The 17669-nt window shown below is 35.0% G+C and overlaps 1 protein-coding gene across 1 annotated transcript; it reads right to left on the reverse strand.

The window, feature by feature from the left end:
* Window positions 1-360: 360 nt before the first annotated feature.
* Window positions 361-17347, reverse strand: MS3_00003924 (uncharacterized protein). Its single transcript, XM_051211800.1, has 12 exons — window positions 17310-17347; window positions 15869-15989; window positions 15750-15831; window positions 15633-15706; window positions 15479-15591; window positions 13570-13759; window positions 11217-11289; window positions 8991-9596; window positions 7168-7532; window positions 6215-6539; window positions 2971-3038; window positions 361-1082 (listed from the first exon to the last, which is right to left on the reverse strand). The coding sequence occupies exons 2-12, from the start codon at window positions 15949-15951 to the stop codon at window positions 953-955; spliced, it is 2109 nt and encodes a 702-aa protein (XP_051073286.1). The 5' UTR covers window positions 15952-15989; window positions 17310-17347; the 3' UTR covers window positions 361-952.
* Between the last annotated feature and the right edge of the window lie 322 nt (window positions 17348-17669).

Below are 17669 nucleotides of genomic sequence, written 5' to 3' on the forward strand. Positions count from 1 at the left end.
GCACTTGATACTCCGACTGTGAATTTCAGCTATACCTGAAGAAGTCAAGTCATTTGTTTATAGCAAGTATTTTCACAAGATCATAACCAGGAACTGATAGTGAATAAGAATAAATAACCTTACAGATGGATATCACTGTCGCCCTTGAGAGTGAGATAATTGTAGGACACATGGGGTAAAGAGACTAAGTACAAACCGTCTAAACTCTCTGACAACAAAGCTGAATGATCATACACTTAATTTCAATTACAATGATTAACAACTAGATCAAACAACATAATTGTCAACACAAACAGTCATACACTAGTTAAATAAATACGAAAGCAATTAGTGGAAGTTTTATTTTGATTTGCATAACCCCCACACTGCTTTCATATTTTGCCACAGCGAACATACGTGTGTTAAACAAAGAGTCAACATTTATGCACTAACTCAAGCCAATAAGATACAACCAAACAATAGTCCATTGTCCTAACATGTCATCTTCATCGACAATGATGTTTAAAGCGTTCAATAAATCACCATCACACCACTATCCTGAAATTATATGGTATGTTATAGAGTAAATATGTTTGAAGGGTAAGATTTCTAATATTTAGCCTTCAGTCCACTAATTACACGAGTAGATATGGGTCGATGGAACGAGAGAAGGTTTGTTTGCAGGACGTATTTAACACACTAGGAAAGTGGAATGAGGAATGCTGAGACAAAAACACATAACTCGTACTCCCATAGACACATAACATCAACTCAAAGACAACACCCAAAATGAGCAGCCACCAAGTTGTATCTTCAAATCAAAATAATAATTGAACAGATAAATACGTTTAACAAATAATTAATAAAAAGAAGCTAGATCAATAAGATAATAAAGTCAAATTTTAATTTATTTCTTGAAACTATCAAAAATAACATATATACAATATATCGTAAGGAAAAAAAGCCTAACGTTTTAGTCAACATCTTCAAGTCCAAGTGAGTCATTATCTGTATCTGAATTTTCTGCATCTGATGAAGATGTGGAGAGTGATGATGACGAAGAGTCCATTTCCTTCAATAACAGAAGTGATGGATCACGGTAACTACAGGGAATAAATAAATAACATCATCGAGATATAAAGAGTGACTTTATAGAATAAGAACTGTTTAATATTTGTATAATATGTAGTTCCAATAGTTGTGATTCGTCAACTAGCAATAGTATACAAACCAAAAAACATTTTTATTGGCCTGTCATATAACAAGAAATAAATGGTCCATGAATCCAATTTCAAAGACAATTGTGGAAAGTACCATGACGTTGTAAGAGCTGAATGTATGTGGTCAAGAGTCAAACAATAATCTGGTGTTAGAAAAAAACCATTATAGCTAGAAGTTGGAATTATTTACTCCCTTACTTTATGTAGGCGTTACATTCCTTATTTTCCTCTACTGAATGATGAAATGTTTGTGTATTTAAATATTATAGACATGTAATAAACGGTACGACGAAACTATTTAAAGAGGGGGTGAATATTGTTCTAACAAGGTAAATACTGCACGAAAATTGGTCTGTTATACAATATACATAAAGAATCAAAATCAAAAAGTGAATCCCACTAACTAGATATTTTCGTGTAGTACTAGGTAAGTGTTATGACTTTAAGTTGTGGTCGACTTTTACCCTGTGCTAATTGTTGTGTCCTTGACTGGAAAATTAGAGAGCAGCGTACTTATCGATCGATTCAATGACACGTAAACACGTACGGACGGCCTAGAGTCTCGATTGGTCTCACTTCCCTGTCTAGCCCAGTCAGTTGAGTCCAGAACACAAGTCACAGCCTCGGAGATATGAATCATTGTATTTCAGACATGCTCTATTTATATACCAAACAAGCATACCACATCGTACCATAAAATAGAAAACAACATTTTGTACAATATTCAACAAGTGAACAGATATCGACCAATAGGAAATGTCCATTTAAAGTCCAAGGACACCATTGGACTTAACATGATAATTATTGGTCTATTCCTCCGCATCCACAACAGTAAGGATGGCAAATCAATTGATGAAGTAGTGAAACTTCATCAGTTGAGATGGCTGGGACATGTGTTACGTATGCCCAACGACCGACTGCCTCGACGTGCTATGTTCAGTGGTATAGGAGTAGGTTGGAAGAAAGCTAGGGGCGGCCAAACCAAAACATGGCACAAGTCCATGAAGTCACTGACAAGTGAACTGAGTCATGTTGGTAGGTGTAGACTACCTGGTTGGGGACCGCGAGATGATAGCAACCGATGGTTAGAGACCCTGAATGACATGGCTCAAAATCGTTTGCAGTGGCGCAGGTGCATCCACTCTTTGTGTTCTCCCAAATTCTAATCTTCTGAATTCTTCATGTCCCTTTTTTCCTCTTTCCAAATTTGTTTCACTGTATTATACTCTTTAAGTAACATCTCCAAACACTAATCTTCCCGATTACTGCTTATACTCTTATTACCTCTACCACTACGGGATTTGAATCGACCACTGCATCTCTGTGCTAATGTGGTGTGGCAACTCGAACTGATGTACGTACGTACGAAGTTCTACGTTATTACTGACTGACTGACTGATTCCAACTATTTTATATAAGGGACAATATAACCACCTAATTCCTCAAAACTTGGTAGATGAAATGGCATGGGAACCTACGATTCAATAATACGAACCTCGAAATGAGTAATAATAGTGCAACTTGATTTAAGCTCAAATCATGTACGGTTTATCAGTATATGACAAACGTATGTCCAAATAAATTTATATGCATATATAATCCAGTAGAAGCATTGTCAAATAGATCACGTAGGCTAAAAAGGCAAGGATCTTATTACAAATAGAGATTAAATCATTTCCACTGCTTAAAATAGACAGTTCTTTTGAATGATTTCCTAGCTTTTATAACGGATCATATAATATAGTTCGGATTTAAGAGTAGAAAAACTTACCGATTCAAATTGATTGGTTCTACCGGTATACTAGGATAAGGTGGTAATTTTAATTTGATTCGAGATTTCTAAATAAAAAAGAATAAATGTCATAGAAGAGAATACAATAGTACACAACTATTCTCTAACAAACTATAATTTAACATCATTTATACTTACATAGGCATGTTACCCCTAGTGGAGGAGCATAGACAGCACACCAGCATTCTTCATCAAACTCTGTAATGAGCGATTATTTCCAGTTGCTTTTGGTTGCTATTTATCCTTTTCATTTCTGCTTCCAATTCTCGGCAGTATGTTATTCGGCCTTCCTGTCTTCCGCTCCCCTTTAGGATCCCAAGTTAGCACTTGCCTCGTGATACAGTTTGATGATTTCCACAATGTAAGTCCTATCCACTTCCAACATCTTTTCCTAATTTTCTCCTCAGCTAGAAGCTGGTTCGTTTGCTCCTACAGTAGTAGAAAGTTGTTGCTCATAGCATCCGGCAAACAGATCTGGAGTATCTTGCGTAGACAAATATTTATGAATACTTGTACTTTTTGATGATGGTTGTGGTAGTTCTCCAAGTCCCAGCTCCGTACAGTTGAACTATCTTGACATTCGTATTGAAGATTCCGACTTTGATATTGGCTGACAGTTGTTTTGAGTTCCATATATTATTCAACTGTAGGAATAAAGCCCTTGCTTTGCCGATCCTTGCCTTTACGTTCCCATCGGATCCTCCTCGTTCATCGATGATGCTGTCCACGTACGTGAAAGTTTCCACCTCTTCCAGAGTTCCTTCATCACATTTGGTTGAGATAGTGTCCTTAGATTTCTATTTCAGGATCTTGCTTTGACCTTTGTGTATGTTGAGGCCTACTGCTTCAGAGGCTGCTGCTTCACTGGCTGTCTTCGTCTGCACTTGTTGGTGTGTATGGGATAGAAGAGCTAGGTTATTTGAGAAGTCCGAATCTTCTAACTAATTCAGAGCTGTCCATTCGATTCCGTGCTTCCCGTCAGATGCCGAAGTCTAAATAATCCAGTCGACTTCCAGAAGAAAGTGAAAGGGAGAGAGTAAGCAAAGTTGTTCGACACCGGTCTTCACTTAGAATGTACCTGCGAGCTATCCTCAATACACTACTTTGCAGTGTAGTCCGTAGTATGAATTCCGTATGATGTTGACGACCTTCTCCAGCACACTATAGCGTCGAAGAGGGTTCCATGATGTTCTCCTATCTACACTGTCAAACGCTTTCTCATAGTCAAGGAAGATGATATATAGTGAAGAGTTCCACTCAACTGATTGTTCAACGATGATTCGTAGTGTCGTGACCGATCCTTACGAAATCCAGTCTATTGGTGTCGAAGTCGGGCGTCTACTGAATCTTTCATCCGGTTCAGCAAAACTTTGTTGAAAACATTTCCTGGTACTGACAGTAGAGTGATGCTTCTGTAGTTTTCACATTTGCTCAGATCTCCTTTCTTTGGTATCTAGATGAGGTGTCATTCTTCCTAGTTTGTCGATACTTGTTCTTCCCCCAAATCTTCCTGAATAAAGTGTGAAGCATGTTCGCGATTGCCTCTATATCTGACTTCAGTGGTATATTGTCAGGTCCTGTTGTTTTCCCACTCTTGATTTGTCTGGCGGCCATGGTGATTTCTTCGATCGTTAGTAGAGTGACATCTATAGGAAGGTCTGTGTGTGCTGCTTTGATGTCTGGTGGACTCAGTCGAGCTTATTTATTCAAGAGTTCCTCGAATTCTTCCACCCATCTGTTCCTGAATCTTAGTAACTGGCTTACCTTCTTTGTACTTTACCGGTCTCTCTGGTTTACTATATTCCCCTGCTAGATTTTTCGTTGTGTCATATAGTTGTTTCATATTTCCTTCTCCTGCAGCTTTTTCTGCTGTCACTGTTAGGTCTTCCACGTGTTCCTGCTTGTCGGCTCTAAACGTCATTTATACTAAATGCAAATTTACAAATAAATCATAGTTTCATCTTTTTTTGTTGAGAACAGCGAACGATCTTAATAGTGCTTAGCCACTGGTTTTATCAGTTAAGTGATACAGTAAAAACATAGGTTACGAAATTCTAGCAAGCTTCTCATATCAATGACCTTCGAAGGAGACAGATGTGAACAAGGTTATAGTGCATATTACATACCCATTCCTTAACAGACAAATGACTCTTGATTATCATACCTAGTGTAAGCAAGTTGAGCCTTTCTGTTTACTAAAATTAATAAAACTTAATTGTTTACAACTCACGGGAAGTTAGTTTTAAGGTATATACACATGACAGCATTAAGAAATATCAGTCTGTACACCAAGATAAGCTTAAGGTGTTAGGACACGTTACGATTTTTCAGAAGTGACTTTTTGTAACCATAACAATAGCTATTCTTGATAAAATCCTTTAGAAAACTTTCTTTTTATGTGGTTGATGTTCACAATACGATGACCTACACGGTTTAATCAACGTTTTTTCCAAGTTCGCTGTTGCTATAACCGTAGACAGTTAAAAAAATTGTGAAGTAGGATTGAAATGAAATTATGAATTTTACAAGACATTTACTGATACGTAAACTTTTAGTGTCTAATGCATAAAATCAGATGGTAAAGAATAGTTGTCTTAAAATTCAAGGAGAAAACTAAGATAGCCCACCCGTTTAATACACATTTGAGTGACGGTTGACTAAGGATCCCAAAATATTGTAAAAAGCTAAAAATCAAAACATTTTCCATAGACTATCTGATAACTTCAACTCAAAATGCTACAACAGATATGAGAAACAGTCTAACATTTAATAAATAAGTTTTTTTCCAAATGAATGTTCAACAACGAATATCCAGTTCAATGGACAAGAACTTTACTTAGTATGTATGACGTTGTTCTTAGTACTCGGTTTATACCACGTTCTCTAGGTTTACTGAAAATACGTGGATATATGAAAGTTTGTACGATAAGTCACGAATTATACTTGTCATGTTAAGGCTAAAGAGATTATCCAATTGTTCAAATACTGAACTAGGAGATATAGACCATAGAGTTGGAGTTTATTTGTTAAATCAAGAAAATCAAGTGTTTAAACTAATAAATAAGAATTGTAATATTGCTTTATTGCTACCTAGAATTAATAAATAAATCCATGTTTATAAACACTCCTACTTTATCCAGGCTCGTGACCGATAGTAATCCTAGAAGAGATCCAGGGGGAGTTATAAACACATTTTTAAAATAAAACAAATCTGATTTCTTACTTCATAGTTTGCTTGTACATTTTTCATTAGGTCTATTGATTGATCTATATTGAGTGGGCATAATTGACGATGCCCAAGAGGATCGAATAATTGATTACCAGAAGATATCCATGCTTGTATTTTGTCACTTAATATATATTTTTTATCATGTTTATTAGTAACATCATCGAATTCGACATTATCACAGTGATAATCTAAGTAGGACAATAGAAATGGACGATGCTGTTTATTGGATAACTTCGTCGATGAGAATGGCTTCATTAGATTTTTATGATGATGGTTATTATTATTTTCTAAATAACATCTTTCATGACGATCAAGATTTCTAGGTAGAAGAAGAAATGACAAAAACAACGAGTAGAAAAAGTGAACAGAATGAATGGGTTTAAAACGATCGTATCACGTTTTGTGACAGAAGATAGTCTTAGAGAAGTATCTATTCGAGGAATTTAAAACAAAACTTCCCACCATGGGCTAAATAAAGACAAAAACATAGGGCGTAGGTAAATGGAATAGAAATTAACAACTGAACAAGACGAACAATAGATTTCATACAACTAGGCATTATTATAAATATGAATAAAGCTTTATTTAAATGTGATAAGTCCGATAAATTATGAAGTTCTAGAAACTTTGTGACTCAACAATATAAACCAATGATAACCAATGCATAGCTTCGAGGTTAACAAATACCAATAATTTACGGTGAGGTTATTGTATCAAATCCAGACCAATTTTCATTTAAATAGCTCCTATACAAGGGAAATAACTAACAGTCATCCAACTAGTAGCGAATGAATACATTTTAACTTAATAAGAGAACACTTTCTAGCTAATCTCCTTCATACCACAGTGTCTGAAAGCAAGAGAATTAATATATATTAAGACTACTCAGACTGAGTTAGTTAAAAACAATTTTGAATATTGAAAAATATTAGTAAACATTAGCTTACTTGTAAACATTACGAAAATAAACATAAAGTATACGAATAGTTTCTAGATCATCAGTGACAAAAGCATTTCTAACGATATCCGCTTCTTCATTTGTGTGACTAGTAATCTTGGAATTTCCTGAAATCGATGATGATGACGACGGATGATAAGATAAAAACCCAGCAAATTGTTTCCACCCGCCTAGACCAGCTAAACGGGTTAAACGGGTTCGACCTAAACCAACAACGGCTAATCGACGTAAAATATTGTCAGATATTTTATTCAAATCATTGACTTTGTTGTTTGTTGAAGCCAAAGTAGATTTATTCGTCATGATACTGCAAGCAGTTTTAAGTTCACGCAAAAGATATAGCTCAATAGGTGCCTGTCAAAAGTGTATAAAAATTTAAATAAGTATGAAACAATGCTAACAAACATATTTATTGAAACTAACGATTTGGTCTCGCATTTTAAACATTTCAATGAAAACTAGTGGATACAGCAGTATCTCAGATAATAGATTTGAATATTAGGGTGTTTTGGTTGTGATAACTTCAAACTCAGTCCATTAAATGAATGCAGGCCATATTATTATCGCAAATAAGTAGTGGAACCTTGTTTTTTAGGTAGTTTTTCTTGGATGTTCTAGCTATTTTCAGTAAGCACTTGACTGACTTGATCAACAAAACCATAGAAACAATGATGCCAGCTATATGACCATTGAAACCAAGGAATAGAAAAAATGTTTCTCTGTAGCTCATAAATTCTCAGGAGTGATAAGACACAACTCCAAATTCGGGGTCAGACCAACAACCTTAATGTCGTACGGAGAGTATAATACTTCTAGATCATTAAATCAGAATCAAACCGTTCATTGTGTCCTCACTAATGACTGGCTACCAGATGAGTTTCCGTACATTCTAACAGGAAACAGTAACCTCTAGAATCAACTAAGTGGAAAATGATGTAGTTATTGAACGATGACATTGGTTAAGGATCGTTGTATATTACGAACAGGCTGAAGATGAGACTATGACTTAGTAATCCAGCGTACAATGCTTGTTGAGATTCGTGAAGATCCTTTATTAAATCCCATAAGAATTCGTAAGCGTCCACTACTGAGGAGTTCTAAGGTAGAACGAAACAGTTTCAATGTATTCCCAGGTTCTCAGTGGAGGACGATAATGAAGATTATTTGAATTAAAATAAGTAATAATCAATAGTGCTGAGTATAAGTCGATATATATACAATCGTAAACAATGCTGTTAGCCGAATCTAACAGACAATTGATGCTTTACAGTTCACTGCAAACAAGTAGAATGAAATAATCATAAGAATATTTACGCGTTTAAGTTAACAAAACCTTGTTTTTGTATTTACAAGTGTTGTAACGTGAGATGCTGCAGATTGGAGGTTAGCGAATTACCGATCGATCCAAAGACGTGTAAGACACGTAAGAATGGCCTAGAGTTCCGATTGGTCTCGCTTCCCTGTCTAGCCCGGCCAGTTGAGTCCAGAACACAAGTCTCAGCCTCTGAGATATAAATCATCATATTTCAGACATACTCTGTTTATATACCAATCAAGCAGACCACATCGTACCATAAAATAGAAAACAACATTTGTACAATATTTGACAAGTGAAATAAATATTGACCAATAGGAAATGTCCATTTAAAGTCCAAGGACACCATTAGACTTAACAGGATAATTATTGGGATATTTTTTTGAATATCCCAACAACAAGGGATACTACTGTAAGCAAAATAAACTCAAAGAAATCGGGAAGATCAGAATTTATAAACGATCAAAATATTAAACAAATTAAAAAAAGTAGTTTACCTCCATCCACATTATTGTTTTAGCTTTGGACAACTTCAAATATTCCAATGAATTTGAAAAATACCGTAATACTACATTATTCATTGTGTTTTCGTCGTTATTCGAAGGTGAAGGCAACTTGTCAAACATTAATTCATAGAGTTCATAACATTTTTTAATAAATTCTCGACTGATATGTGTAGGTGATGTTTTACAATGTGACAAATGATTATCTTGTTTTTCCATATCATTCATGAATTGAACAATTTTATCAATCTTATTATTACTAATATTATTATCATTATTGGCATTATTACTGAGAGTTATTGTATTCAAGGCATAAAAAGCATTAGAGAAATAACAATCATGCGGCTGAGCTGAACGAACAATATTCGAATGACGCGTAGAACGTATTAACCGACTAAGATAAATTATATCATCGAAATTGCTAGAATTATTAATGTTATTATTTGAAGAGTAGCATATAAGGCAATAGGTCCTTGCATTCGATATTACAACTTTATTTTTACCACTGGTTGTTGACATAAATAACCATAAATCATGTAATGCATGTATTGGTTGACTAAGTGATATTTTTTTCAATGGTATTTCATTCAAAGTGGATTTCTAAGTATTTTTTTTAAAAAAAAGAGCGTAAAATAGAAAGTTGAGATTCTTATAATGGTAGACTTAGTTTTTTGAAAAAAGGTTATAATAATATAGTGAATTATATTCATGTGTCGTTTGAAGGCTCAAAATTACAGTTTTTGTTAATAAATGGTACATCTTACGCGTTAGGATAACCGTAATGACTTTTTTCCAACTCATATTTCTGATTGAAATCATGAGTCACTTGAATCTAGACCACCATGGAAAACCTGGAAGCACTGGACGGCCGTTTCGTCCTAGTATGGGACTCCTCAAATTGGTTACTCTTACTTTATCTTGCTACTACTAAGATGCCTCATGGTTGTATAACTGCTGCTATATAAACATAACTGTTTTATTACAAATTTTTAACTTCTATTAAAAATAAAAAATTTATAATCTTTACATTAATTGTGAGTGCGGAATATTGATGTTAAAGTATTGCAGTGCATTAGCTGTTCAGTCCAACTGGTTTGCATGTATTCCCTATCATATTAGAATCTCCCGATTGATTGTAATTTGGGATTACAGTAGGCCATCGTAAATCATAACAATGTGGTTTCACCTAGAAAGACTTAATTGTTAGGAGAAATGAGCCTGATGATTTTTATCTTGATAGCTGGCAAAATGAATTGCGTTATCAATAAATAATATCAACGAATGGAAAAAAACTACTTCCAAAAATGTTAGTAATAGGAAACTTTGCAAACAAGATAAGAAAAACATACGTAAAAATGTAATTGGACTTCAAGAAGCTGAAATAAAAAGTCCGATGGTTATAATGACCCTTCATTACAAAGGAAATAATAATTGCTAACAAATAACTTATCTGTGTATTGTTGAATGAAATAAATAGATTAGTATCTTTTATAACATGGACTAAGGGTGATGTGATGCATATGAAATACAATAATGTACAACACAAATTTTCCTATGATAAAACATCTAATGTGATGTCAATGTAGGATAGAATATGGTCACATACTGCGAATAGATTAGTTAAACAGATCTGAATGTCTATTTAATTTCTAAATGAATACTACGTAAGCAGACAATCGGATGAAAACAGAGGGGAATCTTGTGTAACACTGTAAAGATTAAAGTTGTTACACTTCACAAATGGTATAACAAAAGAAATGAACAACAAGAAGATAGTAGTAAGCCTGTTAATCAAAAAAACAACATCAATAGTAATAAAGAACTAAGAGATAAAAGAAGAAAAGATATTAGGATATTATTATTTATCTAAAACAATAACGATTTAATGTGTCTGTCATAACCCGATCAATTTTAAGCCACATAACAAACAATAACTTTGCGTATTTCGCTTGCATTTACGAAATTAATGTGGTTCCGATCAAATACTCGTACAATGAACAAATATTCCAACATACACTGATGAGTTCGGTGTAGCAAATGAGCAACGGGAAATTAAAAAACTTAATACGTATTAATAACCAACTTGTATGAAACTTTGAGAAGGAATTGCAAGTCAATAATTTATTTTCAATAATACGATATTATTTGTGTACTTGATATCCATTAGTGTGTTTATAAGTATACCAAATAATACTTATTTGTACATATAAATTTACTCACTGCGTTAATACAATTCATATCAGGAAACCATGTGTTTACAAGACCAGCACGTAAAAGGCTTCGATTAGGATTGCTAAAATAAATAGAAATAATTTTTTAAAAACTAACGACTAATTAACATATGTTCTCTGATCGGTAAATATTTTTGACCAACTCAAGTCATAAGAATAGTAAAAGTGAACCAGACTACAGTATCTCAAATTGAAGTGGATCGGGTTGATAAAGTACCTACAGATTTTAGGATATAAATTAAAGGTGAAGTTATCTTGGGAAGTTTGACATGGGGCTGAGATACTATGTTTCAGATGAATGCCTTTTACACCTATTGAAATCCAAATGGATCAACGAATGGTTTGTTTTGTACTTGTATTTTCTGTACACTATACTTAGAGCTCCATCAATACATGAGAAAGATGCTGTTCAGTTTTCAAAATTGACTTTCGAGGGAGAAATAACCATAGGGAGTTGAATACTTAGTCTACAAGATGATATTTCCAGCTCACAGCATCATTTGTTTCAACTTTGGTCTTCCCAGCTACACAGTATTTCAAGCAACCAAAGTGTGACTCGAAGCGTAATTTGAAAATAAACACAAGTTATAATCTACGAAGTACGCGCAGGAAAAGTAGTTCATGAAACATGTAGATTCTACAGAGGATTTCATTTAAAATGTGTAAGGATTATTTTTGTGAAAAAATAGTCTGTTTTATTAAGCCGCTTGCTTGATAATGTAATGCAAAATCTTGATACTCACTTTTTGAGAGAATCTTAGTAAAACGCGTGCTTGTATTTCATATATTTACCTACGAAGTATGTGTCTGTATTTCGTCAAGACCAACAAAGCACCTCAAAATACATTTATGGAGAATTTATTTACATTTTCTTGAAATTAATGAATAAACGACAACCAAAAAACACAAATGAATATCTCATGAAAGGCACAGAGAGTCCTACAAACAACGATTAATTGTTCGGGAGTACCAGGGAAAACAAACGTATGGTCAACAAATTTAAACCAAACAAAAGAAATTTTGGGTTGTCTACTTAGTGTGAGTTTAGGAAGTAAATAAACATTACATTTTCTAAATACGTGGTGACCATCATATCTACATGAAAAAAAAACGAAGTAAAATCGTATTGTGGTACATTACATCCCACTTGCTATTCATTATCCCTAGCCAGATAATGGGGATCAGGTTGACCATAGTACCAACAGAAGCCACCTATCAGAGCTAACCGATAACTGCTAGTTATATTATAGTAGTAATTTAAACAACTGAACGATTGTGAACAATGAAGCCAATAGATGCTGGAATCAACAGCAAACAGGGTACTCAATATACTGAGCTGTATCTTGGTAACCCTCCATACTAAGTACCAACTTCATCTCAGTGATACAATTCAGTCCACAAATCAAATCTGGTTTCTAAATGTAAGTCATCTATAGATACTATGTTTTGTTGTTACTCATTTTACTTCCCGAAATTCTTTGAGTCAAGAACCAATTAATATGAATGTTTAATTTTGTAAGGTTCTCAAATAAATTAACTGTAAACAACTTCCAGAATACCATAGCTCGGGTATTTTTCCATACTGAAAATTGTGCAAGTTATGACGAACAAATAAATTCGTAAGTTTAAAGCTTGCAATACCTTGTTCAAGCATGATTACCATTGAAGCTTTGACAGGTTGTCAGTGACATAAGTGTTCACCCCCAGATGCCCTGGTACGGCCGAGAGTGGAGAGAGTACGCTCTCCCTCTCGAAATGCTCTCACATGGCCACACGTACATAGCCTCTGCCGGAGAAGTCCTACTCACTGCCTTCTCGCGGCGTGGGTGTTATTTACGAAATTGAGAGGACGAAAAGAGAATTCCAGAGCATTAACCGAGTTGTTGGACACGGAGAGTCCACCTAGGGAAGTTGGAATACCCTGATTCTAAATCGATGGTGCCCATGGGCTCCAGTATCCTGACAGAACAAATGGCGTATGAACCAATTGTTGGTCACTGGCCACCATGGGACTGCATCTCCTTACGATGCTCCACTGCCTTGTGGATCTGACCTTTAGGTCGAAGCTTCCGGGTATGGCCCCCTAAGAAAACCACCTGCTTCGGTTTGGATACCCGGGAAGTATTACAGCCCTCACACAAATGAAATGAGATTTGTGTGGCGCATATGTATCTGGTTCCCCCTTGTGTCAGTATTTATGTATTCAAATAAATAAATAGACTTAAGTGTTCATAGTAATCAATACATTATGCTGCTTTGCACAGAAAGTAACAGAAAAGCGAAACAAGGCAGCGGGGGTAAAATAGTTAATTACAATTATTATTTTTATACCGAATGCTTACCTACAATCCAATACAGATAAATATACTAAATTACCCACGAACCGAAATGTGAAGGTGAACCATTGGAACGAACTTGAAATATAAGAGCATGGAAGATTTAACGATTGTCTAATGCCAGTATACTCATCATACGATAAACATGAAATATTATCATATTTTTCATCCGAATCTGAAGTAGTATCATTACAAGCTGTAGTAATATAATATAATGAAGTAATACATATGAAACTAGTAAAGTGCATGAGATTTTTCCAAAACGTCAGCCATTGAATGACAAGGATGCTATGGAAGTATTAAAATATTTTCACGGTACCAATCGTAAAACATGTGCCCGTGATTAAATGTAAACTACGAATCACACTCATCTTGAGGTACTTATTCAAATCTTGACGGTGGCATGCGTTGAGCAGATAAATTATGGAAATAGAGATCAGCTCTTACAGGATAATGAAAGTTGTTAAAAGATCACGGTAAAATTTATGAGTCTTACATTCAGACTACCTATTCCTTTAAAATATGATAATACAATATACTGTAGAGGCATGAATATTAAAAGATATGGAAACCAAACTAGACTAAAATTTTATCTAGAATGACTAAGATTTAGACATGATCTACTGCAAGTAAATACTAACTAATTTAACTGATGAAACCCTCAGTACATGTATTTTGATAAACTAAATTACGTTAATTAATTTTTCAACTCAATTGTACACGAATCCACATACTCGTGAACTAACTATTCATTGAACTGGGACCATTATTTCAAATGGCAACACTTAACCTGCTCAAACCTTAAACCGTTAGCATACATACAAAGTAACGCTAAACCTTCACGTTAAAAAGATCATATTTTTTCACACCCACTTAAATATACACGAATACACACACATGTCTTGTATAGAATCACCTCTGACCTGAATGATAGTAACATTAGCACAATTAGGCTTGTTCAGGGTACATTAAATGTTTTGACTTTCCAATTCGTACCATTTAAAATTGTTCTAATGTAATTTGGTTTGTTCTTCTATGACGAAACAAATTACAATACCACAGGTCAGCAATCCAAATGAGATATTACAAATATACTATAATTCAAATGGATGTATAGGTCATTGGTTCTAAAATTCTTTTGAGTGTTATGTTCACATCTGAATTAGGTGTAACTAACAGTCGGGTAAGTGGATCCATGTACTACTGAGTTGGAAGACCAATCACGTTAATTTAGTTTGCCGGAATATGTATTGGATTTCCTGTTCATTGGGGTATTACAAATATATTATTACTTCATTATCAAAAACAAATTACTCAGTGCTTAAGTTATTTAAGACTATCAAATCAAAACTTGATAGTAAAACTTATGACTTTGTAGGCCAGTTTTTACAAGGATAGATAGACTTGATCAAAACAGTGCCGAAGATGATCAAGATTGGTGTGAATCGCTTTAGCTTTCCCTACATGAAGACTAATATCATCGGTGGGTCTATTACCATAGGTCATGAAACTATCCAGAAGTGCGAAATCAGAAATTAGGTTGACTCATTCACCGGCTACTTCCGTATGAGCCACACTAAGTGTGAAAGATAATGAGACTAACCGATTGCGTAAAGCGAATTAGATAAAACGAGGCTCGAACCTAGGACTTGACGAGTGACAGCCGAACCCCTCAACCATCAAGCCACCGCTTCACAGACACGAAATTCTTGATAATTTCCAATGGATAATCACTAAGAGTGATCTCAGATACAAGCTGTTTTTTAAGCACTTTATACTTTTATGGTCTAGAGAACATGTTATGTTTGTGGAAGTTGATCATCAAGTGATTAAATGCTATCACATGGTAAGACTTTACTAAAAGCTAAAACAAGTAGAATGTGTAAATAAAGGTTGGAAATATACAAGTACTTACGTAAACTAATAGATATATTGGAAAGATTATTTGATAGACTATCAATGGAATCTTCTTTAGGATCTGTATTAGTACAGGTTTCCGATTCGCTTCCTTCATGAATCGAAGTCAAACTGGAAGTACATTTCTTTAATTATATGAGATAACATATTACTTTGATAATCCATGAGTGACCTTTGTTTCCTTATTCGCTATGGGATGGCTTTCGTCATCTTTGAGGAGGCGAGTCTATAGGAAGGAATCACCGTACGACTGGTTAAGACTTCAGTACCTTTTTCTCTGATAATATATCCCGAATCTTTTCAATTGACCTTACTAGTTTTTCACCGGAATCAGGCAACTTGGGAAGAAAACTAAAATAAATGAATCAGATGTTCTCATTTGACAAACTGGTCGCGTAAGTGAAGCTGCTTTGAGAGCAATTCTTCCAGCTCCAAAACTGTTAGGGACTCTAAAGATCGTCGGTTTTCCATCCAAGATCGAGTGGAGAAGTCTTAAAAAGGAAGTAATGCTATGAGATAAAAGACACAAATAAAATGTCACAAACAGCAGATATCAACCATAAGGTGGTTTAATAAGTAATTATAGCGTGGAATAGATACTAATAAATACACAAATCAAAAGACAGGCACAGATTTAAAGACAGGTAGCCTAGCAATAAGGACTAGGAGAGTTTGAAAAAACCCTGATTCCAAACCAATGGTACCCATGGGCTCCAGTATCCTGACAGAACAAATGGCGTATGAACCAATTGTTGGTCACTGGCCACCATGGGACTGCATCTCCTTACGATGCTCTACTGCCTTGTGGATCTGACCTTTAGGTCGAAGGCTCCAGGTGTGGCCCCCTAAGAAAACCACCTGCTTCGGTTTGGGCACCTGGGCAGTATTACGGCCCTCACACAAATCGAATGGTCTATGCGGCGCATATCTATTCGGTGCCTCCTTGTATCAATGTTTAAGTAAATAAATAAACACACCATAAGGCATTAGACGCAGTGGGTTTTGAGTTGAGAAACATGTTATGAAAATTCTGGCCAATAAATATAAATGGGTACTCATAAGGAACTGTAATGGAACAAGTAGACATTTACAGAGATAATAATGCATTTTTACACCCAAGTCGGAGAAAAAACTGTAGGCGTTCATCCACATGTCTACAAATCGCTCATTTACTCTGATTTTGACCTAGACTGTTTCAGGTTTTTATGTGGTGAATTATTTATTTATATCGCCTGTATTTTGACTAGCTGACTACCAGATTTTCTCTTCCGATCCCATTTAAAGAGTTGCTCAACTTAGTAAGATTTACTCTCGTCATAACTATACTTACCTGAAGCAAACTAATGACTGTAAAATGCTCAAGATAATTATCTTGTGCGTTTTACAAAGAAGTCTATTAACAGCCCAAAAGTAGCACATTCTTAGTAGATTCTTCCGTTTAAATAGAAAATCAACAGGCGGTATGAAACTTTATGGTTCTCAGTCACATTTACCCTAAAACTTTTTCACAATTGACGAATTTTATCCCAGAGTTGGGAGATTGTACTCGTACTACAATTTGCTCATATTTTTTGCCTACTGACTAATTTATATTTATCAGCATTTTTTCACGGCTATCTTAGGAATTGTCTACGTTGGTCAGTATGATTATATTAAGGTATTTTGACAACTGTCTGAAGCTTTCGAAAGGAATTTTAACATGGACATACTGAAATCACAACTTCAGTCGTATTTGTTAAATAACTGGGTGGAATAGAAAATCACCCGACACTACGTTACCAAGAGCCAAAACTAGTATAAATAAAATTCCAAATGAGCTAGAAACACACCAGTAGCGTGCAGCGTGAATGCCGCGCTGGCTCCCAACAGTTCAGTTTCAGTTTCAATTTGGAAGAGATAGGACGCTTGACAGCCTGTGTTAGTCCTGGCAATGGTGGTCTCTCAGTTGATCCGACTTTCTTTTGAAAGAGTCGATGGATGGAGCCACACCTACATTCTGGAGTAATAAATTCCATAATGCAATGAGAAGACGTAGTTTATCAGAATTATGTGATATATTTGCCCAATACATTTCGAACAATCTGATCACACATATACTTGTTAAGAACATTTATATATGAAAAATTAAAAGGTCAACTAGATAGGTTAAGGGTAAGTCATAACAAAGGAAAAAATATTAAAGTACACAA

This window comes from Schistosoma haematobium, chromosome 1 (assembly GCF_000699445.3).
Source record: "Schistosoma haematobium chromosome 1, whole genome shotgun sequence".
Taxonomy (NCBI): Eukaryota; Metazoa; Platyhelminthes; class Trematoda; order Strigeidida; family Schistosomatidae; genus Schistosoma; species Schistosoma haematobium.